The 22,447-nt window shown below is 35.1% G+C and overlaps 1 protein-coding gene across 1 annotated transcript in view; it reads right to left on the minus strand.

Annotated features, from left to right (window-relative positions):
* LOC136835462 (intermembrane lipid transfer protein Vps13-like) overlaps positions 1-22,447 on the minus strand; it is a 195,299-nt gene that overhangs the window by 167,311 nt on the left and 5,541 nt on the right. Inside the window, 5 exon segments of the mRNA XM_067099021.1 lie at positions 1,622-1,769; positions 4,921-5,047; positions 7,245-7,338; positions 11,418-11,621; positions 14,838-14,924. Of these exon segments, the coding sequence (XP_066955122.1) occupies positions 1,622-1,769; positions 4,921-5,047; positions 7,245-7,338; positions 11,418-11,621; positions 14,838-14,924 (660 nt within the window).

The raw sequence follows: 22,447 nt of genomic DNA on the forward strand, positions 1-22,447 counted from the left end.
GATGCATGGGGAAAAGCTGAGGTCTAAAAAGCTCCAAATGCCCTAATCACAGGATCAGAGGTACAGGCAGGAGTACCTGAAAACAGCAGCAGTCTACAATTCAAGTGAGTCAGAGTACATGGAAGCCAAGGAGTACACAGGAAAACAAGAGTATGCAAGAGGATGTAAATCCTGGACTCAGGAAAGTATTCAAGATAAGAAGGTTCATGTGTACTGACGTGTCATCACAGAGGAACCAAGGAGCAAGAGAGACAAAGAGGCTTGTGTCTCAAAATGAGAAGCTGCAAGCATCTCCTGCACAGAAAATCAACTGCATCAAGAAAATTACTCTGTAATGTGCACACAACCTGAAATGAAAGAAGGACATCAACACAGACAGCCAAGCTTGATTACTAGGCATGATTTGCAATCCATCCTGGTCAGGGGACTATCAGGAAAAAGACACCCCCTCAGGGGTAAGGTCTGCTCAGGTGAAAGTGTAGTAGGCTTGAAACAAGTAATGTGCCATTATGGTGATGTACTCCCTTCATGGTAACAAGGAGCATGGAGGAGATGGAAACAGAAGAACTCTTGTAGGCATACCAACCACTGTACACAACTATATCACTGTCAAAGTGGCCAGTCCCTACATAAAAACTGCAAGGCAATTCAAGAACTAACTGCTGGCCGCTATATAAAGGGCACTGTAAACAAAAGGGCTTATCTAAGGATGCCATTAAAATACTATAATTACCACCTTACCAATGAAAGCAAGCCAAGGCATAGAAAAAAAGTAATGGGCTTGCAAAAAATAATTATCAATTCATACTACAATGCACTTAATGCTAAATCATGAAAGCAATAACCAGTAATAAGCTGAGGCAGAACAGGGAGAACCAGAGGTAAATGTCACTCTACCCAGCCATAACACTCAGTAAGAGAAAAACCCCCCTAAACCTTAACTTTATGAAAATGAATGCATAACTGGCAAAACAAGTCAACGAATTAACATTTCTGAAATTAAGTGAACTTACTGAAATTCCCTGGAAAAAGTGACAAAACTACAACAGACTTGACTTTGAAAGGGCAGTCAGCTACTCATAGTAATGCCAAGATAATGCTTCAGTTGCTGGAAGGAAAGGTAAAACTAATAAAATATTCACTAAATACAGCTCATCACATGAACAGCACAACACAAAACTGATAAAACACTTGGCAATCCAAGGAGAAACACAGCAAAAACACAGCACATCTATACACATGTAAAACACTTGGCAATCCAAGGAGAAACACAGCAAAAACACAGCACATCTATACACATGTAAAACACTTGGCAATCCAAGGAGAAACACAGCAAAAACACAGCACATCTATACACATGTAAAACACTTGGCAATCCAAGGAGAAACAGCAAAAACACAGCACATCTTTACACATGTAAAGCAAACAAGAGGAGGCAGAAAAATGGCAACTTGTAGCCCACTGGAATTCACTGGGACATGTACAGAGGGAAGCTGTCCACTAATTCCAAATTAGTGTTCCTTGGTGCATTTAGCACTCAATAAAAGCTATTAATGATTAATGAGTTTGTAATACAAATATACATTATAAAATCATTTGACTTGAGGCCTCACAAACTTACTGTAATGCATATTTTGAGGACTGTTATCTTTTGAAGCAATAAGTGAATGAAGGCACTCGATTTTCTTATCTTTGGAGCCCAAATCTTCATCACTTAACATTTCTGCATTCGGATGCCAATATAATGACAGGCTGTCAAGACTATTCAGCTGTTGAAGAAACAAAGGAAAATCAATATAAACAAAATTCAACTTGAATGGGTAAACACTTCTTTATTCTCAAAATTATATACATTCAAACAGCATTTTCATGTACATGTTCAAGTCAGATTTCCCCTAATAGGTCTAAGCATCTGATGAGCTCTCTCCCCCCCATTTCTCTTCCATCTAAAGTGCTTTCTGCCTGCATTCCCATCTAGTCCATGCCCTCTTCTATACTGTTCTCCAAAGTTTACCAGGACTTTCATTTGATCAGCAATGCTGTCAGTTTCATATCTTCCATTAACTGATGCTCTCATCCAAACAAACCACCATCATCATTAACATTTTCCCTGTCCTTTACTCCAATCAGGTCTAAGGTCTCCATCTACCTTACTTTCCGTATTTCTTGGATCTTCCAACATAGCTTTGTTCTAATACTTCCATCCCGTCATCCCTTCTCTTCACATGCCCAAATCTTCAAAATCTTCAATATCTTAGTCTATTGTTCATTCCATGAACAACACATCTCCCTGCCACTTCTCATAATATGATCATATTATGATCCTCCCACTTCAATCTAGCCATGAATCCTAATCTTACAATTCTATAGTCACACCTTGTACAAATCACCTCTATATTCTTTCTTAAGTGTCCATGTTACTGCTGCATAGAGTAGTACAGCCTTATGCCTGCATCAATTTTACTCTCCCTACTAATGGAATACTTTTATTTACTACGCAGTGGTCATGGTATCTCCTTCCTCTTCATACCAAATGCCGTTACTCTTTTCTTAAGTATCCTTTCTATCCCTTCATAGTCTTGTGTCCCCAAGGTAACAAAATTATTCTACCTATTCTATGAACATATACCCCTTCTACTGCAGCATCCCCCATGCTTTTCTAGGACACTTTGGGTACTACTGTATACTGAGAACCGATAACTCCATGTAATTCCAAGCATCTCTTGTAGCAACAACTGTTACAAATGGATACAAAGGCGCTGAATTCACGCCCCGCACCTTTCCCACAGCATTTACACAGCCTGTCTGCAAGTTGCTTTTCCAGTAGCAGCCATACTTAAAGACTTGCTTCTGCTGCTGTCCCAAACTGACAAAAATCAATTATTAACATTTTTCTCAACCTTTCCTCAAGAAATTCTCTGTCACCTCATAGTACTGTACTATATACTTAAGCAATCTTTATAATTTCCACACTGCATTGCACCCCATTCCCTTTGTACACTATTACTTTGCGGATCATTTTGCACTCTTCTGGTCCTATCTCTTCATTTGTTAGGTTTTCATTTATATTTTGAAAACCAATTTGCTATCCAGCTGCTTCTGCTAAATTGACTGTTACTCTGTAAAGTCTCAAAGCTTTCTACTTTTCATCTTTCTAAGCAACCTTTTAACGTCTTTGCTGCAACCTTCTCTATTGTTTCAGTAGTTCATACCCATTTTCTTCATTCAAATTTTCAAAATGCGACCTCCATCACTGCATCATCTCCTCCCTTAAAACATCCTTGATATTCTATCTCTTTCATCTACTCTATTTAGATTTGGATTCCATCCCTCTCTGCCTACTTCTTTTCTTTGTCCCTGCCACCTGATTTTTAGCCTATCCAATCTTCTCCCTGTACACATCTCTATCCTCTTCCCCAGCTATCCTTTGTCAGAGTTTGAAAACTCTTTTAACTTCTCTTTTTACATCCTGATTCTTCACCATCTCTCTTTTTTTGTTAAATTTATTAATTTCTCCATTTTTTTTACTTTATTGATATGAGCAGGCTAGTTTACTTTTTTTGCGTATTGGCCAAAACAACAACTCTTTTGTTAACAATATTCCTTAATTTTTAAAATGATTCACTGGATTACACAAGCTTTTTGGAGGTGCATTTGATTTTTGCATATTTGTATTCCAATAAATAATTCTATTTTTTTTTACTCCAAAGTATTTACTCTATCACATTTCCTGGATCCCTCTTGCCTTTACTGCCATGATCTAATTAAATTTTGTTTAAATAGGCTTCAAATGTTGAAAAAGAAAAATTGTCAACTCATATCACATTCTGAAAAAATATTGAGATACGAAATGTATCAATTTCCAGTCTTCTCTTTTGCATTTTTATCTATTATGTTCCTTAATGATTTTTAATCATTTCTTCCACATACTATCTGTTACTGGATTAGTTCAGAAAAGAGTTTCACATTGGAATTATTATTTTATTCTACATATACAATACACCTATACTTGTTTTGTTTTAATTGCTTTCTTTCAGGATTACGTAGTTAACTCAATAGTGAAAAGACCACTTACATTTTCTCAGAGGCTTGGTGAGTTATATAATAGGAAGGCTGAATAAAAGGTAAATATACCAGGCTGCGGAAGTCTTGCAAAAAAGCCTCAGCCCTTGAGTACTTATTACTCCTGCAGTTATAGCACGATAATCGGTGATATCTTTGATTGGCAATTATGAGTTTGGGTGCAACTTGCCTTGCTATACCTAAATTTTTGGAGAAGAGGTGTAAACATCCAGATTGTCCCTGGAATACATCATGCCCAGTTACAAGGCCACTAGGTCTGACTGGGCTGACCACTAATTCGGAGCTTGTGGTTGAAGCTTTAATAAACAGAACTCTTACCACATGTCAAACAGTTGCACATTTGCCTTATATATCTGCAGATCCAATGACCCTTGTAAGAGCAGCTCCTATATTTCCAAGCTGAGAATGATTACCATAAAGTTTTGCCCTACTGGAATAAAATTCGGCACAATTATGACGCCACTGGCCCCTGCTTACAGAAAGATCTCCAAAACTTAGTAACACAGCGGTTTGGACCTCGTACCATCCCGACTTCTTTGGCAGGCAAAATGATGTTAAAAGGTATGAAAAACAATTTGTGAGCTCCTGGGTGCAAAAGAATTTTTTATATCCTTATTGTATTCAGCTGATTACCAGAACTCCAAACAATAAATGTAAACATTACTGCTTATTTCTCTGTATTTGACTAATTAAGTACTAAAAAAAAGTAGCAAGCACCACAACATACTACAACCAAACTGTAAACTACATCAGGACATTAAAATATAAAAATATTGAAAGTTTCTATTTGATACCTTGCTAAAGAAGTTCTCGTTTAAAGGAGCAATAAAACATTACCTTATAAACAAATTTATCTGTGTCTAAGCAAGGCTTCCAGTTGGCATCTGTACTTTTCATGGACAAGTCACTCAGAGTTATGCCTACTGCAAACACATTACCTGGAGAGCTGACTTTGTCTTCATATCTGAAAGTACATCAAATCAACAAAAATATTAAGATCTGACCTTTAAATGAAATAAACTTACAAAAACCAAGAATTCTGACACTAAGACAATATTCAAAGGTCTATTATAACAATGCTGGGGACATGTTCAATGCTTTTATCTATCCAAAAGTCAAAATAGTACTGGACATGTATTTGTGTAGAGCTATGTTCATAAGTATTCACATATGAAGTTCATATATATAAATATTATATCAGCACACATGCGATAAGAATCAAACTAACAACATTAGATATGAACATGAAACACACACAAAAATTTTAAAACAAAACAAAAATTGTAAAAAGATAAAATCAACGTACAGAAACAAAAGAAATGGCATACAGTAAATGAAAAAGCTGACAAAAACAATGTGGTAAAAATACAACCATTTAAAAGCATTTCAAGAAGACCTGGTCTTTGGACCAGACAATAAGTTAATAACACTAAACATCTCAATATCCTTCCTGATCTATTGAATGTGCAATTAAACTTGCAAGAATAAGTAATTGGACTGAAGTAAGAGGTCTAATTATGTCCAAGTCTAAGATTAACCATTTCTTATAATCAGTGATTGAAATGTGAAGGGAGTTTATGCAAGATTAAAGCATATACTGTATCTACATCTCAATTTCCTATGTTTTTTGTATGTTCATTATGAATAAATATTATCCCCAGTTCTCATAATAAAACACAAAATAGATTAATTCATGCAGTACTATGCAGCATGAAAGGTTTAGTAACCCAACAGGACCAAAGAAATTTGTAGGTTAAGGAATGGAAGGTACCACAGGGAAATTATTGTTTGCAAGGCCTAAGAAACCTAGCATGAAAAATTTACTTTCAGCAGGGAAAAAATTACTTTAAGCAGGGGGAATTGTGTTGTAAACAGATTTGGTTAAGACTAAATTTCTTTGCTCCTTAGGTCTTAGTTTATATACAGAAAAGTCCAGTACCCAACTAACTTGCTGTTCAAAAACTCTCATAAATTCATTCAAGTTGCAACCATTTCACTATTGGCCACCCATATGAGAATTACATATCTTGACTCAGTGGCCTGGTTAATAATAATAGCAACCTTTTGAATCATAGAACAAGAAGATACTATAAGATCTGCAAGCAAGAATATAAGTTGGTGTAACTGGGAGTTTTTTGCTCAAAAGTAAGGCAAAGTATAAATGGGGTTAAGGGAACAACCAGTGTTTGTCTTTAATCCGAAATACAGTGTACAAGCAAACCCGCAAAGATCCAGACCAATTTAGGGTGGCAAGAACATGCCAGGATCCTTGTAAAAACACTTTTAAGGCAACTACTTTTGCCTGTTACGCAAGTGTTTTGCCTCATTTTTTTTATTTTAGCCTTAATAATTACAATTTTATCAGAAAACACGGACGTTGTAAAGATCCGCAACCCCAGAGTACCCATGTAAAGATTGGCTATCCTCAGAATGAACTTCTGTTAACATCAGCCACCCCAAATATTAGCTTGTTAAGATAAAAACAACCTCAGGTACTCTGGGGTTGCTGTTCTTTACAACGTCCTCTATCTGTATTGGCCTTGGTACCTAACCCCTGGCCCAGTACTGAACACGCGAAGGACATTCCATTTGGCCGACAACAAACAGATGCACCGCCAGTATCAGAATGAGCTTGTTAACATCAGCCACCCCAAATATTAGCTTGTTAAGATAAACAACCCTCAGGTACTCTGGGGTTGCTGTTCTTTACAACGTCCGAAAACACTATCAAATTTATACAGAATTGTTTAATGGTTTTTTCATTTAAATACCTCATTCAGTAGGGCCAGTGAGGTCTTACAAATGCTTAATTCAAAATGGATCTACGGTGATCTTCTAAATGACTCAATGAAAACATAATTTAAATAACACCCACTTGGTGGGTAATAAGCAAAATTTAAAGGTATATCTATCAAACTGACCTAACTTCTCCCATACATAAATCAAACTTGCCTAACTATTCAAATTAATTTTCACAGAGGAAGGAAAATCATTGTGTACTTGAAAAATCAAAAACCATGAAATGGACATTCAACATGAAACAAAAATTGTGAAGTCCTGTGGTATGTAAAGAATGAAAATCATATTTCATGATACTGGTATCCAATTCTCAATCCCTAACATTCACATTACATTACACACAAACCTATAAAAAGGCTTACCGTATATGGATGTTCTGAATAGTGACCTGAATATTTCGAACTACTTGGGCCAGTAACTTCTCAGTAAATCCATCTTCTGTTTTTGCTGAAGAGCCTGTTGCAGAAAAATATGGCACCATGAATGATCAGTTCATAAAATTACCATACTAAATAGAGTACTAAATAGAGTAGATTAATATTTACCCTTACTATTTATGTAACCACTTACAAATAACAATATATATCTGAAATGACTATAGCTGACAAACATTACACATGACATCTTTGTTGGTGAAATATCTATGGCTTAAATTACCAGCAAAACCACTTGAGCAAATAACTTTCCAATAAATCAATCTAGTTTTATTGAAGTGCCAGCTGCAGAAAAAGAAATATGACTCACTTTCAAGATCTCCAATAAAATATGGCATCACCAATGAGTTCATTGGTTACTATACTATGCACAATAAAATTAAATATCTAGCCTTATTTTCTGTAAAAAATTAAAAAATAATAATGTAACATTTTCATAATGACTACTGCCCACTAGAAGTAAACATGGCATTTTTATTACTGAAATTTCTGTGGATAAAGCACTTACAAGCCAACACAAATAATTCACCATCTTTCCTGACTTAGCTGTCTATTTTTATACACTGACCCGTACCTTTACTGCTCTAATTGAGCAACAGGGGTGACAAATATGGTAGAACAAGATAGCCAAGTGACAGTACTCAACCCCTAGCTAATGCCAGTATGCTTCTAACCTTGTACTAACCTTGCAATTTACATAGCCTACCATGCATATATACACACACTAAATCAACAGAACCCATAGAATCCACAGGGGGAAAAATAATACTAGAACAATGTAGCAGGAACATTCTAAAAATAAGTTTCTTTTTGCAATACACTCATACATATAATTTAGTAAGCAAAAGTTTTCAGTCATGACTACTGTCATGAGACCCGTATAATTGTTCCATTAACAAGCATCACCATAAAACATTATTCAATAAATGTATGCAAAGAATACTGCAAAGTAGCAAATGTATTCACTAAACATAAAAACCAAGGTAAACACAAAAGATATGAAATACCCATAATCAATGAACACCTATGGTCAACCACTAGCCTATGTTTGTCTTTTTTATCATTGCTTTTTTATTTTATTGACTATGCAAAATGTACACACACACACACACACACACACACACACACACACACACACACACACACACACACACACACACACACACACACACACACACACACACACACACACACACACACACACACACACACACACACACACACACACACACACACACACCATAAAGTATGCATCTATTTTCAGTCACACATATATTAAGTCAATACGACCAATAAGCAAAGAAAATAAAATGTGGAATAACTTGCTCATTTGTAATACTGTATGGAACTGTCATCTGTAAAAGATAAATTTTGTGGATGTCTAAGATTTATGTGCCCCTGCCTTGCATTTTCTCAGGAGGATTATATCCACAGCAGCAACTATTGGAAGTTCAAAACCTAAGGATGGGCCTTCAGGTTTAAGCTGAGTGTTGAGCTAAGCAGCTAATGCAACCCCAGGAGATTTTTGTTGACTTTCTATATGACCACCTCACCCAGCTGAGGGTTTCAATAAAAGAAACCTCACATTGAGGAGAAATCTCAAAATCAATATCTTCAACATCTAGAAGAACAGAAATCTCTTTGATATCTTCCCTTAAAAAGCTGCCTCTTCAGGGTTGGAATTACATCCCTTGATTTTAAGACAAAACTCAAAACAAGGTTTCACCTGTGCAGGAACACCTGGATTACCAGTAAAGTGAGGTGAAGTCTCTTCTGCACAATACAAGAGCTAGTAGGAAGTGAATCTAAATGAGGGGCTTCTCAAACTGAGTCTTGGTGAGCTACCTCTGCTTTTGTTAAATAAGAGGAGTAAGCCTATACACAGAATTTACCAGAAGGTTGGATAATATTAGGAACTGCAGAAATGAGTGCATGGGGTCTGTATTAGCACAAGGCATAAAAGCAGTACTTATGCATGGACTGTGCTAGGTGTGCCTTCAACTTAAGACACCCAGTGCTCCAGTGTTGAAGAAATAGTGATATTAGGTTGACAACACTGAAGAAGTAATATTAGGTTGGCAACAATGTGGGAAAGATAGCACATCAAATGAAGCAAGCACTCTGCTTACCAAGGCAACAGTACATACATCACAAGCTGGCTGCAGTGTGTGGGTGCTTGTGAGGGTAATAACCCATCACACAAAGCAAGCAATGTACTCCATTCACAACATGCATGTCATTATCAACAGATCTTACAGATATACGAGGGAGTGCTCACATACTGTGCTTGCTGTGACTCAAGAGTGCCCAGTTGATGAGCACTCATTTTGCCAAAGATGCCAACTATCCTGAAAGTACATTTCAAAGAATTTAACTTACTTTTAACTGGATGTAAGAAGCACTCTTAGTTGAGTAGTGGCAGGAGACAGAGTTGTCAGGAGCAAAACCACTATACCTCATTACGCTCCTAGGCGCACATCCGTGAGTGGACCACACACATTTACCATCTTAGAAGGAGTGCTTAAGACAACCTAAGAAGAGAACCTCTTCATGTGCACTTGAGATAAAAGAGCACCGAGAGGTAGTCCTGGAAGAGCTAACTTTAATGGCTACTGTTGAGCAAGAAAAGCTATGGGATCCAGCAGAATGGTAATGCTCATGAATTCTCTCTCTAAAAGTCAACAGTTATTGAGGACAATACTTATAACAGTGCATACATTACAAAGATAAGCACACATTTCTCATTCTCTATCTACTCAGCCAATCAACAAGGCAGGATTCAACTACTCAAAAAGATGTTACAGTACTGTATAAGAAAAAAAAAAAAAAAAAGAAGTAGAGAGAAAATCAAAAGTTTGCCATAATGGAAAAGAATTAAGTGTGTTTACAACTCAGTTTAACTCTCCAAATATTGGTTACCACGTAAAAGGCTCTACCTGCAATCTTCACTTGCTGCCCACTAAAAGCACACTCAACCATTACCACCAATGAAAAAATTATTGTTAAGCATTTTCAATATGCAAAAGGGACTGTAAATTTACAGCTTCACTCTGTTTCTCTATTTTTTCAAATGTCAAATATGGTCATTCTCCATCGCGCAAGCTTCTTTGCCAGCTAATAGCCTATAATGGATGTTCCATTTGAAAGTTAACACTCTCTGTAGCTACTGAATACAAATTAAAGAAAATACAGGTTACAGCAAATGACACTAATGGTTAGTGTAGTGTATGTGAATTGAGGAGGACTGAAAGGTTACAAATTTTAACAAATATGTAAAAAAGTGGTAAACAACATAAAGAAGTGGTAAACAGATTAGCACAATGTTCTTTAATGTGGTTTTCTTATGTGGAAAGCATGGGAGTCAACATGCTGGTGGAGAGTGTATATATAATTCAGAACTGCTGGGAGGAAAGACAACTTTAAAAATGCTGGACAGAAGGCATGGAGGAAGTAATTGAATGAAAAAACCTTTACATCATGGAACTAAGTCTGTTGAGGGGTTTGATGTGCCGCAGATAAACCTACAGTGTACGTACAAGAAACAGCCAATATACATTAATTTTCAGCAGTTATAGGCTGAAAATAGGAGGGGCTGCTCCTCACCCCCATTACAGGAAACTATAATGGGGACTGAAAAACTCAGCAGTCAAGGACATTAGTTACATCAGTACAGAAAATTTCTCAAAAATTGAACAAAACACTAAAATCTATACTCACTCTACAGCATTTTGGTGGCAGTTGTAAATAAATTTAAAACAGCCAACAAATAAGTGCAAAATACCAACTGTGGATCGATAAGGATGCTTTGACAAGGGAAATCCTCATGTAGGGTGAAGCCTCACCCATTGTTAGCCCTACTTCCCTGATTTTTAAATTACTCAGGATTAAACTTGTCTGACCTTAACTCAGAATTCAAACATATGTAGAGATAAGAGGTTCGTATTTTGTGGAAATATCTCCAGTAACAAAATGTCTTAAATTAATATATTTTAGCCAAAATAAAAATTACACTGGCATACATTCTAATGTATCAATAATAACAGTAATAAGTATATGTATTCATAAAAGTAATATTAAAGCTAAAGCAAAAGACTAACTTACCTTTCTCTTTTTCTTTGGCTTTTTGTCTTGCCTCCTCTGCTCTTTGAAGAGCAGACATTTTGCTTTCATGTTGAAGCTTTTCCTCTTTCTCTCTGTCATACTCAATGGAGGTGTTTGGTACAGCAATCACATACACACCTTCCACTACAGCAATCCACTGGGATGTAAACAGATTCTTCCATGGTATCTTTAACGTTAATCGACCTTAAAATAGAAAAAATTAACCAGTAGAAAAACAAGAAAAATTTAAGTTTTATAACAAATTTGTCTTCAAACAAACCCACTACTGTAATTTGATCAAAGTCTTAGGTCTGAGAGTCCCCCCATGCTCACCATTCTTTTGACCAACAGACAAAAGTATCAAGTCCTACTGTGCATGCATCCTGTGGGTATTACGGTATGCATTAGCTAACTACCTCACTTTTGCATGAAGACTAGTATGCCTGGATTATTATTTAAGAGGGAGTTCAAGATACTGAATACAGTATCCTAGTATTTGCCTTCACCTGAAGGATCTACAGTAGCTATAGAATATCGGGACTCTACAAGTCCACAGCCAGATCTCTAAAATATCCCAGGTTTGCCACTTGTATGAACTCTAGAAACCTAGGTCATGTTTCTAGATCATGTAAAGCAAGGTGTTTCTATCAGGTAAGAGACTTCCAGAAGTGGAAAGAAAGTCAATTTACAATAAACATGAAAAATAAACTAATAGCCCAGAAGACCAATTCTCATGCGAGTGTAAAGAACATGAAATGAAGATGAATTAGAATAAAGTTAGAGATGAAGAATTCCTAAAACCTTCTCTTGCCTGCTTAGCTCCACTATCTATTACATTTCTATGATCCTCAGAGCTACCTCCCACAGCTACCACATGCTTCCTCCTCTAGATGGCTGGATATCAGTTAGCTTCTTGCATAGGAGTTGCAGGAGCCACTCTAATCTCCAGCAATGACAACTGTCTCTTCCTGTTCTTTCTCATGAAAGATGTAGCAGTGGGTGATAAGACTTTGCTATAAGAGAAAAATAAAGAAGAGATGTACTGTAATGGAGTCTGCCAACAAGGAAACCCCAGGAGAGATGCTCCACTTTTTTAGGATGCAATGAGTAGACTGATGACAAATCTTAGCTTGCACAACTGCCAGAGTAGAAAAGTCCAGGGAAGGAGAGCAGCACCTACCCATATAGATTATGCCAGCCATGTGCTGGCACAGGCTCTTCAGTAACCTGTAATTATCAGCATCTCCCTAGGCCAGGAAGTAGAACGTCTTTGAGCTGTGACAAAGGCACTAGAGCAGGTAAAGGCATGTTTATGTTGTCAAGAACAGTCACAAATGCCTTACTTCAAACCACTATGGCTGGAACTGCAAAAGTTATCACACTAATAACAGTTGCAGCCAAGGAAAGAGCACGCATGGCAATAACAATCACATCAATGACTTCCATACTGTTCTGCATAGATAAGAACAGAATTCTTCAATCATGACAAGTATGCTTCTTTACTGGTTATGACACATCCACTATGCATGCCATGGAAAGAAGAGCAGTTTAAGATCAATCCTTAGAGTGTGTTGAAGTCATGCACTTCGCAGTAAGCAGGCTCACTGCTCAACAGGTCCAGTAAGGAGTTGGAAGTGTTCACAGGCAAGGCACATATTGCATGTACATGACAAGGAACAGAACTAGCAACAGAATTCTGTTGTTGACAGGAGTGTGTCAAGGAGACCAAAAGACTGAGCATAGTGTAAAAACCAGGCCAATACACCATCTAAAGGCTGTTGCTCTTTCACTACCACCACAGATGACAAGACATTCCAGCAGAGGCACCTCTGGGTCACCTCTCTGGCTGTTGCAGTACCATTGGTGAAGTGTCCAGTCGCAACAAGCATGCTTGTCCATTACAGATGGACTAGGGAAGATATAACAGCACAGCAAGTGTTGCCTTGAAGACCCTACCAAGTGGTTGAAGAGTGAGAGGGGGAAGCAAAGACCATGTTGGGCATCATCCAACAGCTGTCATTCTTTTGTCAGTACTATCAACATAAATGACTCCATAAGTGCCCTGTAGAAACTCTTAAAGAGGAAGTGTGAATTGCTGTCCAGACATGACCTAAAGGAATTTTATGCCTTGCCTTCCAGCAGGCCAAAAACACACAAATTAAGTAAGCAATGAAGTAAAGACAACAGTCATCATGCATACAAACCACTAGTACACAAACACAAATATTCATGAAAGTGATAATTACATGACCATAAAACCTCAGTTCACTTAATACATGAAAAGACACTTACTATAATAAGTACGTAACAATAGATGTAACTGATACGCTAAATAACAAAATTAAAACTGAATTCCAAAAAGGCAGATTTATACTGCACAGTAAACCCTACAAAAAACCAGCATATCATGTAAATAAGTTAATTACATAGCCTTCACCAAAACTACTTGATACCAATATCCCAAAAACAACAAAGCAATGGAGCAAAACGCAATACATATAACTTTTCTGCACTGCAATAAATAAGTTAGTAAACACAAGAACTCCCTTCCAAGCACTAACATGGTAACAATTTTTTATTTATAATCCTGGTGACTGCCAGGGACCTAATTAACAAAGGACTGACTTTTTATCATTTAACCCACAGAACACTAGAGAGATCAAGGTTGAGAGAAACTATGATTAGTATGAAATAATAGGAAACTGATTAACATAAAGTACTAAATAGCAATCTGTGCCATGGCAAATACTCTGGGAATGAGAATAAGTGCTGTTTACACATGCAAATTCAAAATTACGGGTGTTTGTTCAGACATACTCAACAATTCATGAGGTACATGTGCAGTGAGAATATCTTCATCTGTCTGTCAGACAGAAATCTGGTGACCCTGGGATTTGTGGGTGTGAAGATAGCATATATGATTAATGGGGGTTGTAATAAAACAATCTATGACATCTGTGAATGTGACTTTACCATCAATAATTACTATGGTAAAGTAGCTTAACAAAGTACTGAGTTGTATCTTGGTAAGAGAACTATTTCTATTTACTAGTTTTTTAATACCATTATCTTTCAAATAGGATATATTTTCTAATAGTAATGTGGTATATTTTCATGTACAATACATGTATGCTAATATAGTACAGTAAATATACAGTATAGTAGTCCTATTTATTTCTTCTTTACTATTTACATATTTTGTGCATACATTGTGGAAAAGAATTTGGTCTTTTATTGCAGTGTTGATAATTCCAATAAATTACAGTATTTCTGTTACTACTAACAATAATAATAATAATAATAATAATAATAATTTCTGCACAAGGAAACTGCTGGTGAGCAAGTAAACAAACGTGACTGGATTTATCACTTATTCAAAAGACTGTCAATGAAATTCAATTTATTGGCAGAATGACTTACGTATATGACCAAAGACAGGTCTGAGGGGAAGATTCAACTCATCTAGAGCACTCTTCTTTATGTCCAAATCCCTAAGCTCCACATCTCCTGCAAAAATGAGAAAAAACATTGAGTATCAACAGTAAAAGAGAACATAAAATGTGCACACACTTGCTCACATCCCACAGATATCTGTAGTCCAGTTAAACCCTTCTCTGTTTGATCATCATCCAAAGCACTAGGCAAGTATAGTGCAAGAAGATGCCATATGTCATAAACAGAAACTACTTAGCTAAAGACACACAAAAGAAGTTCAACCAGAACATTGAGAAACTGCAGAGCTTTTGGCAAAACTGGTATCTTTGTAAGTAATATTGTAGCCAGAGACCCTCTATGAGATCTAATTTCTGAAAATGCTAGGCTTGCTTGTGGCAATTCGGTTATTTTAAATATTTCCAGTTTCTCGAATTATATCAAAGACCATACTAAATTTAAATGCTTTCTGACCTTAAGTATAGAATCCCTATAAAACTTTCTGCAACTTGCCCAAATGACAGAAATGAGGCAGGCATCCATAAAACTAGAGTAAAAGTAACCAACAACACTACTTTGTAAGTACTGCACTGTACTCTCTTCTGTCAGATTGTGCAATGAAATTTCTGTATAGAAAATTTAGATTTCAACAATATTACATACATACTTAAGAGTATTTATTGTTCTAAAAGAGAAAAATTCTTAAATTCAGGAGTAATATACTTGAATTTTCTGTACTGAAAAAAAGTACCACTTTAATAACACACTAACAGAATTTTCATGGCAACAACATAACTAAAGCAAAAAGCCATGTTTCCAGAAGTTATCCACATATTTTAGCTTACCAAGAATATTCATGATGTATTCTACCAAAAATTTATTCTCCTCTGTTTCTCAAGATACAGATCACTGCCCAGGTCACAAATAGCCAAGACATTATGATTAAAAAAAATTCAGACTATCCTAGCCGCAAAATATGTTCACCAAGTATACAGTCATCACCAAATCTACGACAGATAAAGTTGTTCTGTATTATAAGAGACGAATAAGCAACATAACTGACAGTTACATTTGACGAACATGGTAAATTACAATCTCATATAAAAATTCTGGAGACTTTGATATGCAAAACCGAAAGTGAACCACCTAATTTCTTGCATTCATACATTTCTAATTACCATACATTCTTGATTTCCCTCAATCATGTGCCATTACAGTAAATAGTAACCTGTATTTGTCATGTCACAAACATTACTTAAATAAAAATCCATTCTATTGTACTATAAAATGATAAAGAATTGAAGAGGTAACAAGCCACAGAATTATTCAAGGGTAAGATTAACTTCTTATTTTTAAAATTAAAAGCCAATAAGTAAAGCAGTAATTTAACCTCAATCTTTACTGTGTTTTTTGCACTAACTTACAGTGATGAACTATTTATTTTAATGTAAGTATTTATTGACCGCATTAGTGCATCATGACCACATTGTTGCTTTCATAATACAAAATTATTACACTGGTTTGTGCAGCAGGGAGGAAAAGAAAGGATGAGATGGAATGAAAGCAAGTAACTGACACATCTCCACTGATTAAAAAATCTTGTTTGTTATATATTGATTAATGGGGCTTACCCTGATGATGGGATATTACTCTCAAGACTTCTTTGATCCACTGAATGACTCAACTTTCAGCTAACACACACTGTGCTATATCATACATAAAATAAGAAAAACAATATTTACTACAGAATAATTTGTATAAAAACTTAAATTGAAATACAGTACCAATTTCTGTAGTTAGCCTTGATGAACACAGTAGAATAGACATATGCAAGTAGTAATCAGTTTGTTCATTTTAACCAGTGATTTGACTCTGTTTGTCAGCATTAACCATGCATCAAGAGGCCCAAAGGCAACAATTCTCCCTGAACTACCTTGTTGCACTTGCAAGTACGGTACATTATTAGGATTTTCCTAGCAAGTACATTATTAGGATTTTCCTAAGTAAAAACTTGAAACCCTACTGTGGCCCCATCCCCGCCAATGGAAGCATGGCTTGAAAAGATCTGACACTACATGACATCAAGAAGCTTTAGCATAACTTTTATCATTTTATCAGTACTTCTACAGATGATCTGTTAATGACCCCACTCACTTCCATTATTTATCGCCACTTAAAAAGGTGTGTGTGTATACTCTCCCCCAGTTAAAAACAAACATAAATCCCTCTTACCTATGGAAGATTTACTTCAATTTTGGTTAGAATTTATTAACTGGTTCTGCAGAATTTGTAAACATGAAATGTTCACACTAAAACATACAGATAGACCCCTCAAACGTCAATAAGAAAAGCTTACTTTAGCTTTCAGCTTAGGTGAACTATAATAAAGTTTTGTATTCTGAACAAACATTACAAAAACAATTTAAAAAAATATAGAAAAAAAACATTCCTAGTACTTTAATTATAAAATTGAAAAAGAATTTCAAAGAATCAAACCATGTAAACAGAAACAAAAAATATGAACACATGAAAATACACAGAAACATCAACTGGTGAATAAATCAGCCAGCAAAGCATTTTCACATTAGTCAACCAACAGAGTATAAGCATAAAATGTTACTCATACCTCACTGGCAAGACACCTGGTAATAACATAAAAAAGGGATATACTGTACATATGTAGAAATCTTCCAAATCTCTCAGTTTCTTAAAGCAAGCACATGCAACACAACAGTTTACATATGCAGAAATTTATTCACATAAACATAATGAGTAATTTATAATTTACCCAACCTCTGGGTATGAAAGAGCATGTGAACTGAGCACTACCTAACATGGAAAGTAAAATAAAATCAACAATGCATAAGACATAAAAGACATGAAACTGAAGTGGTATTGCCCAAGGATAACTTACAATACTCAAATATATGATATTTTTTAGATTTAAATACTAAACACTGAAAGTACTGTACAACTTTTTTTAATCTATGAAATTCTGCAAGTCATGACTACCTTACTCAAAGAAACCAGAGGGAAAACAAGAATAAGACACTTCAAAACACTGATGTCTTTTTAAGCAACAAACAGCCTCTGAATAGGGTGTGTGTGACTTGGTAAAAGAGTACTGGATTAGAGAGCAAGAACCTATTTGAGTAAGCAGGGTTATTACTGAACTTCACTGCACAGTACAGTATTGTGTTTGAGGAACTTCTGCATGTCTTATATTTATATCTTTTCACAATCAAATACAGTATATACTTAAAGTGTACTTGCCTCACACATTACCTCTAAACATAAGCACTGAAAAACAACAATCCACTAAGCATACAGCATTTTAGTACAAATGATGCTGCTAGCCCTAAAATTACTTTTAGAAGTATCATACTTACAAACACATCAACCTACAGTATTATTGTACAAAAACAAAACAAGGTTTAACTTTTTCTTCTGACAAACGTCTAAATTAAACAGGACTTAAGCTGTAGGACCATTAACCCTGTTAATTTTGAGAAAATAAACATTTGTTTGCAGTACAAAATATCAAGATTATTTTACAGAAACTAAATTACACGAACATTTGCCTTTTCTAATACAGAAATCATTATATATGCCACAGTCAGACAATCCTGTCATGGCAGTGCAGGGAGGGTTAGGAGTAAAAATCCACTTTGCCACAAGGTCAAATAACAGGGAAGATAATCCACTTCTTATGTAAGTTAACCAAGAAATTCAAAAGATGGTCTTAAGATAGGTTAAGCTACTGGAAACTTGAATCACTTGTAGCACTTTACATCACATATGATAAAATAAAATGTTAATCAGAAAAATTTGGCACCAACATTGCCACATCTCTGGAAAACAAAGTCAATTCAATTTGGGCGAGTACATACTTTTCGGTTAGATTGATAATCCTTATTTCGTCTTAGCTACCTGAATGTTACATTAATCCTTTTCACCATTTGTTCATATGTTGCTTTAAGTCTCTCTCTCTCTCTCTCTCTCTCTCTCTCTCTCTCTCTCTCTCTCTCTCTCTCTCTCTCTCTCTCTCTCTCTCTCTCTCTCTCTCTCTCTCTCTCTCTCATTTGGTCACAATTGTTCTTCATTCTTGGTGAAATTTTGTTTTTTATACAGTAAATAGCAAATAATACTCCAAAATTCTGCAATACTGTAAATCCATTTTCAAAAATAGTAAAAAGCTCTGTATTAAAAGCAATGGAGCAAATTTTGAAATATGTATTAAAAATAATATAGATATTTAAAATATATTTTACAATGTTTCACATATACAGTCTACGTATAGATACTATATTTATCTGAGGATTCCAATTCATTTACACTCACTACTCAACTTACGAATGAGTTATGTTCCAGACAGCCATTTATATCCTGAATTGTTCTTAAGTTGGTTTTTAATATGTAGTGCATAATTTTTGTTGATATTTACATTCCCGAGTTAACTCAGGAGTCATAGATTATACTATTTTCATTGTATTTTTAAATCATACAGTATTAAAAAGAATTACTTTGGATGTTAAAAAGGTAAAAAGAAAATAAAATTTAGATTCATGCAACATTCAAAATTTAGTATTTTTTCCATGATGATAAAGTTATGAATTTGGATATAATTTCGAAAGAGCAGCATCTGACACTGGAAGTTCACAAAGTGAACAATGCACACCACCAACTATTGGCAAAAATACATATTGTACTAAATGTTTCCTATGGGGAGAGGAAATATAGAAAATGAGAATTCACCAAATGAGTTAAATCAAGACAGAAATAAGTAGGAATATTTTACGAGTATTCTTGTGATTGTAAGAAGATAGTTAATCATGAGAACACTTAGGATAATCAGGGAAGGGGTTAAAGGAACAGTTCCTTCTTCTTCAATGTGTTCTGTTCTTTGCAAAAATTCTTACTAGCAGCATAGGTGCGCAGAGCAAAATTTGAACTAATGGGTGGCAAAGGGGAGAGCTCTGAACACAATTTTTACTTGTGAACAAGTCTGTTCTTATCTCTGAATGTTCATAAGTAAGGTGGTGACTGTACAAAGAAATCAACAATATATTCTACTGAACTGTCAGCTTGAGTACCTTCTACCTGAAGTCTTTCTGCATGCATTATCAGAGTAACACAATTTTCTGAAGTTACATTACTTATCCCTCTTGCAAAGCTTTAATCTTAAAACTATTTTTTGGCAACATACAGTACTGTACTGTGTCATATGGACCCAAATTAGAACATCCTTTAACCTTAGCAAGATGTTGTATTTTTTATGCAAATGGTAACTAAGTCTATGAAATTCAGCATGAATTATATTCCAAATGATAAAAAATTTTTGTATTAAAAAATTAGACAAATGTGACAATGAAAAAAAAAGGAGCACACAGTTCACAAGGAATCAGTACACAGCAACAAAAATTGGGATGGGGCTACCATCTGAAATGGACATTTGTAAGTTTAGGAAATTTATTTTTTATTTTATATATACACAGACATTATATATATATATATATATATATATATATATATATATATATATATATATATATATATATATATATATATATATATATATATATATATATATATATAGAGAGAGAGAGAGAGAGAGAGAGAGAGAGAGAGATTGCATATGAAACAAAATTATGCTAAGTTGAGTAAGTTCTGCCATAAAGACATGAATCTTGGTATGACGATGAAACTAGGCTATATACAGAAAAAAAAAAATGGTCAGTTTGAAAATGAAGCCTTCCAAACAATACTACTGGTCAGGCAGCAGGACGGAGTTAGAACTGATATCATTACAGAACTTCATGTAAATGAGGTACTGTAATGATAAAAGTGAGACATGTCCTTTGCACAACCCCCGGGAGAAAAATATGACACTGTCAGCTAGGCTCCTGAGAACACCGGAAAGGTTGGAAGACCAAGACCTATTCGCATGAGAGCTGACACGGGTGGCTGGAAATTAGTATAAGATAAAGCACAGGAAGCCATAATACCCTTTGCATCACAGCACTAGAGGCAATAATGATTATATATGATTACAGTATGTAAGTTAGCTAAAGGTTTATAGTGTTAAAGGTATAAAACTTTTCTTCCTTATCTTGCAAATGATTTATAATCAAACAATAGCACTTTCAACAGATAAGATAGCATTAGCATATTACTGACAAGAGTGTAATGGTTCTAGAATCAAAGCACATGATACAACACAAAGGTTAAAAGTCATGTTAGGAACACAAAGAGCAAAAATAAATTAATTAAATCACACCAATATAAAGTACACACAACACACAGATGACCAACACAATATAATCTTTTTATCATCAAAATTGCAAACTAGGTGCATTAACAAATACAGATTATCTACATAGTTTTCCTTCTTTCTTTTCAAATAATAATAACTAATATTCAGCTATATTACATTACAACTATTGTAATATGTATTAAAAATATTTTCAACTGTAATTGACATTAAGGGACTAAAAAATTAACTATGTACAATATACTGTCTACCATACCACAGGTAGAGTATACATCATATATAAAGTATATAACATAAATCAGAATAGAACAGAATATAAAATTAAGGCCACAGGCCAACACTGGGACCTATGAGGTCATTCAGCTGTGAAATGAAAATTAACAATAAAAAGGTTAAAAAGGTACAACAGGAAGAAAACCTCGCAGTTGAACTATGAATCAATGTTTAGGATAGGATGGAAAGTAAGATGGAAGAAAGAGAATATGAACAGAAGTACAGTTACAGGAATGAGAAGGGCTGCAACTAAGGGCCAAAGGCTACAAAGAACCTCCCTATGGGGATAACATAAATCAAGTCTATTAAGAACATCATCTGAGGCATAGAAATCTCAGAATTATTAGTTGAAACTAATTTGGTGATAAAATCCATGGCTTGATCAAAAATCTTTAGTAACAACAATTTTAAATTTTCCTGTAAGCCAAGGCTACACTTCCCTGACTTTGTTTCAATGTGTATGAAAGTGGATGTTTATTCCTTTACCAATATTTTCTGTGTCAAATTTATTTCAAAGGGTCATTAAGATAAGGAAATCTAACCAAATAACCAAATGAAAGCCAGTAATTGAAATGACATAAATTTTATTTGAATATTTAAACAAATAACAGGGAACAATTTATAGCATTGTTCAGTCTCCAGTCTTCAAACTAATAACCAACATGTCACTCACTTGTAATGTAATGTAATATGCTATTATAAAAGAGCACTTAAAATGATACATTGGATAGGAAGGCATTATTTCAGCTTGTAAAGCTGCTCTGTTTTGTTTTGATTTTACCTCTTTAATTTTTAAAGAACTTGGCTACCATGAATTTCTTATAGCCTAAGTATGTTGGAGGTTGCCTGCCCAGAAGCCTGTTATAAGTATGCAGGAAGCTGCCTGTCCAATTGTTGTGGAATACCTGGCAAATTTCTTATGCCTTGCAAGGTGTGTCGGCCCCACCTTGTTGACCAGTTGCTTCTGGCATTTTTTTCAATGATGTATGGTGATGTTTATTTTTACTCTTAACAGAATTTTTTTAAATAATGTAAATACTGTTGTTGATGGTAC

Source organism: Macrobrachium rosenbergii, chromosome 55 (assembly GCF_040412425.1).
Source record: "Macrobrachium rosenbergii isolate ZJJX-2024 chromosome 55, ASM4041242v1, whole genome shotgun sequence".
NCBI lineage: Eukaryota > Metazoa > Arthropoda > Malacostraca > Decapoda > Palaemonidae > Macrobrachium > Macrobrachium rosenbergii.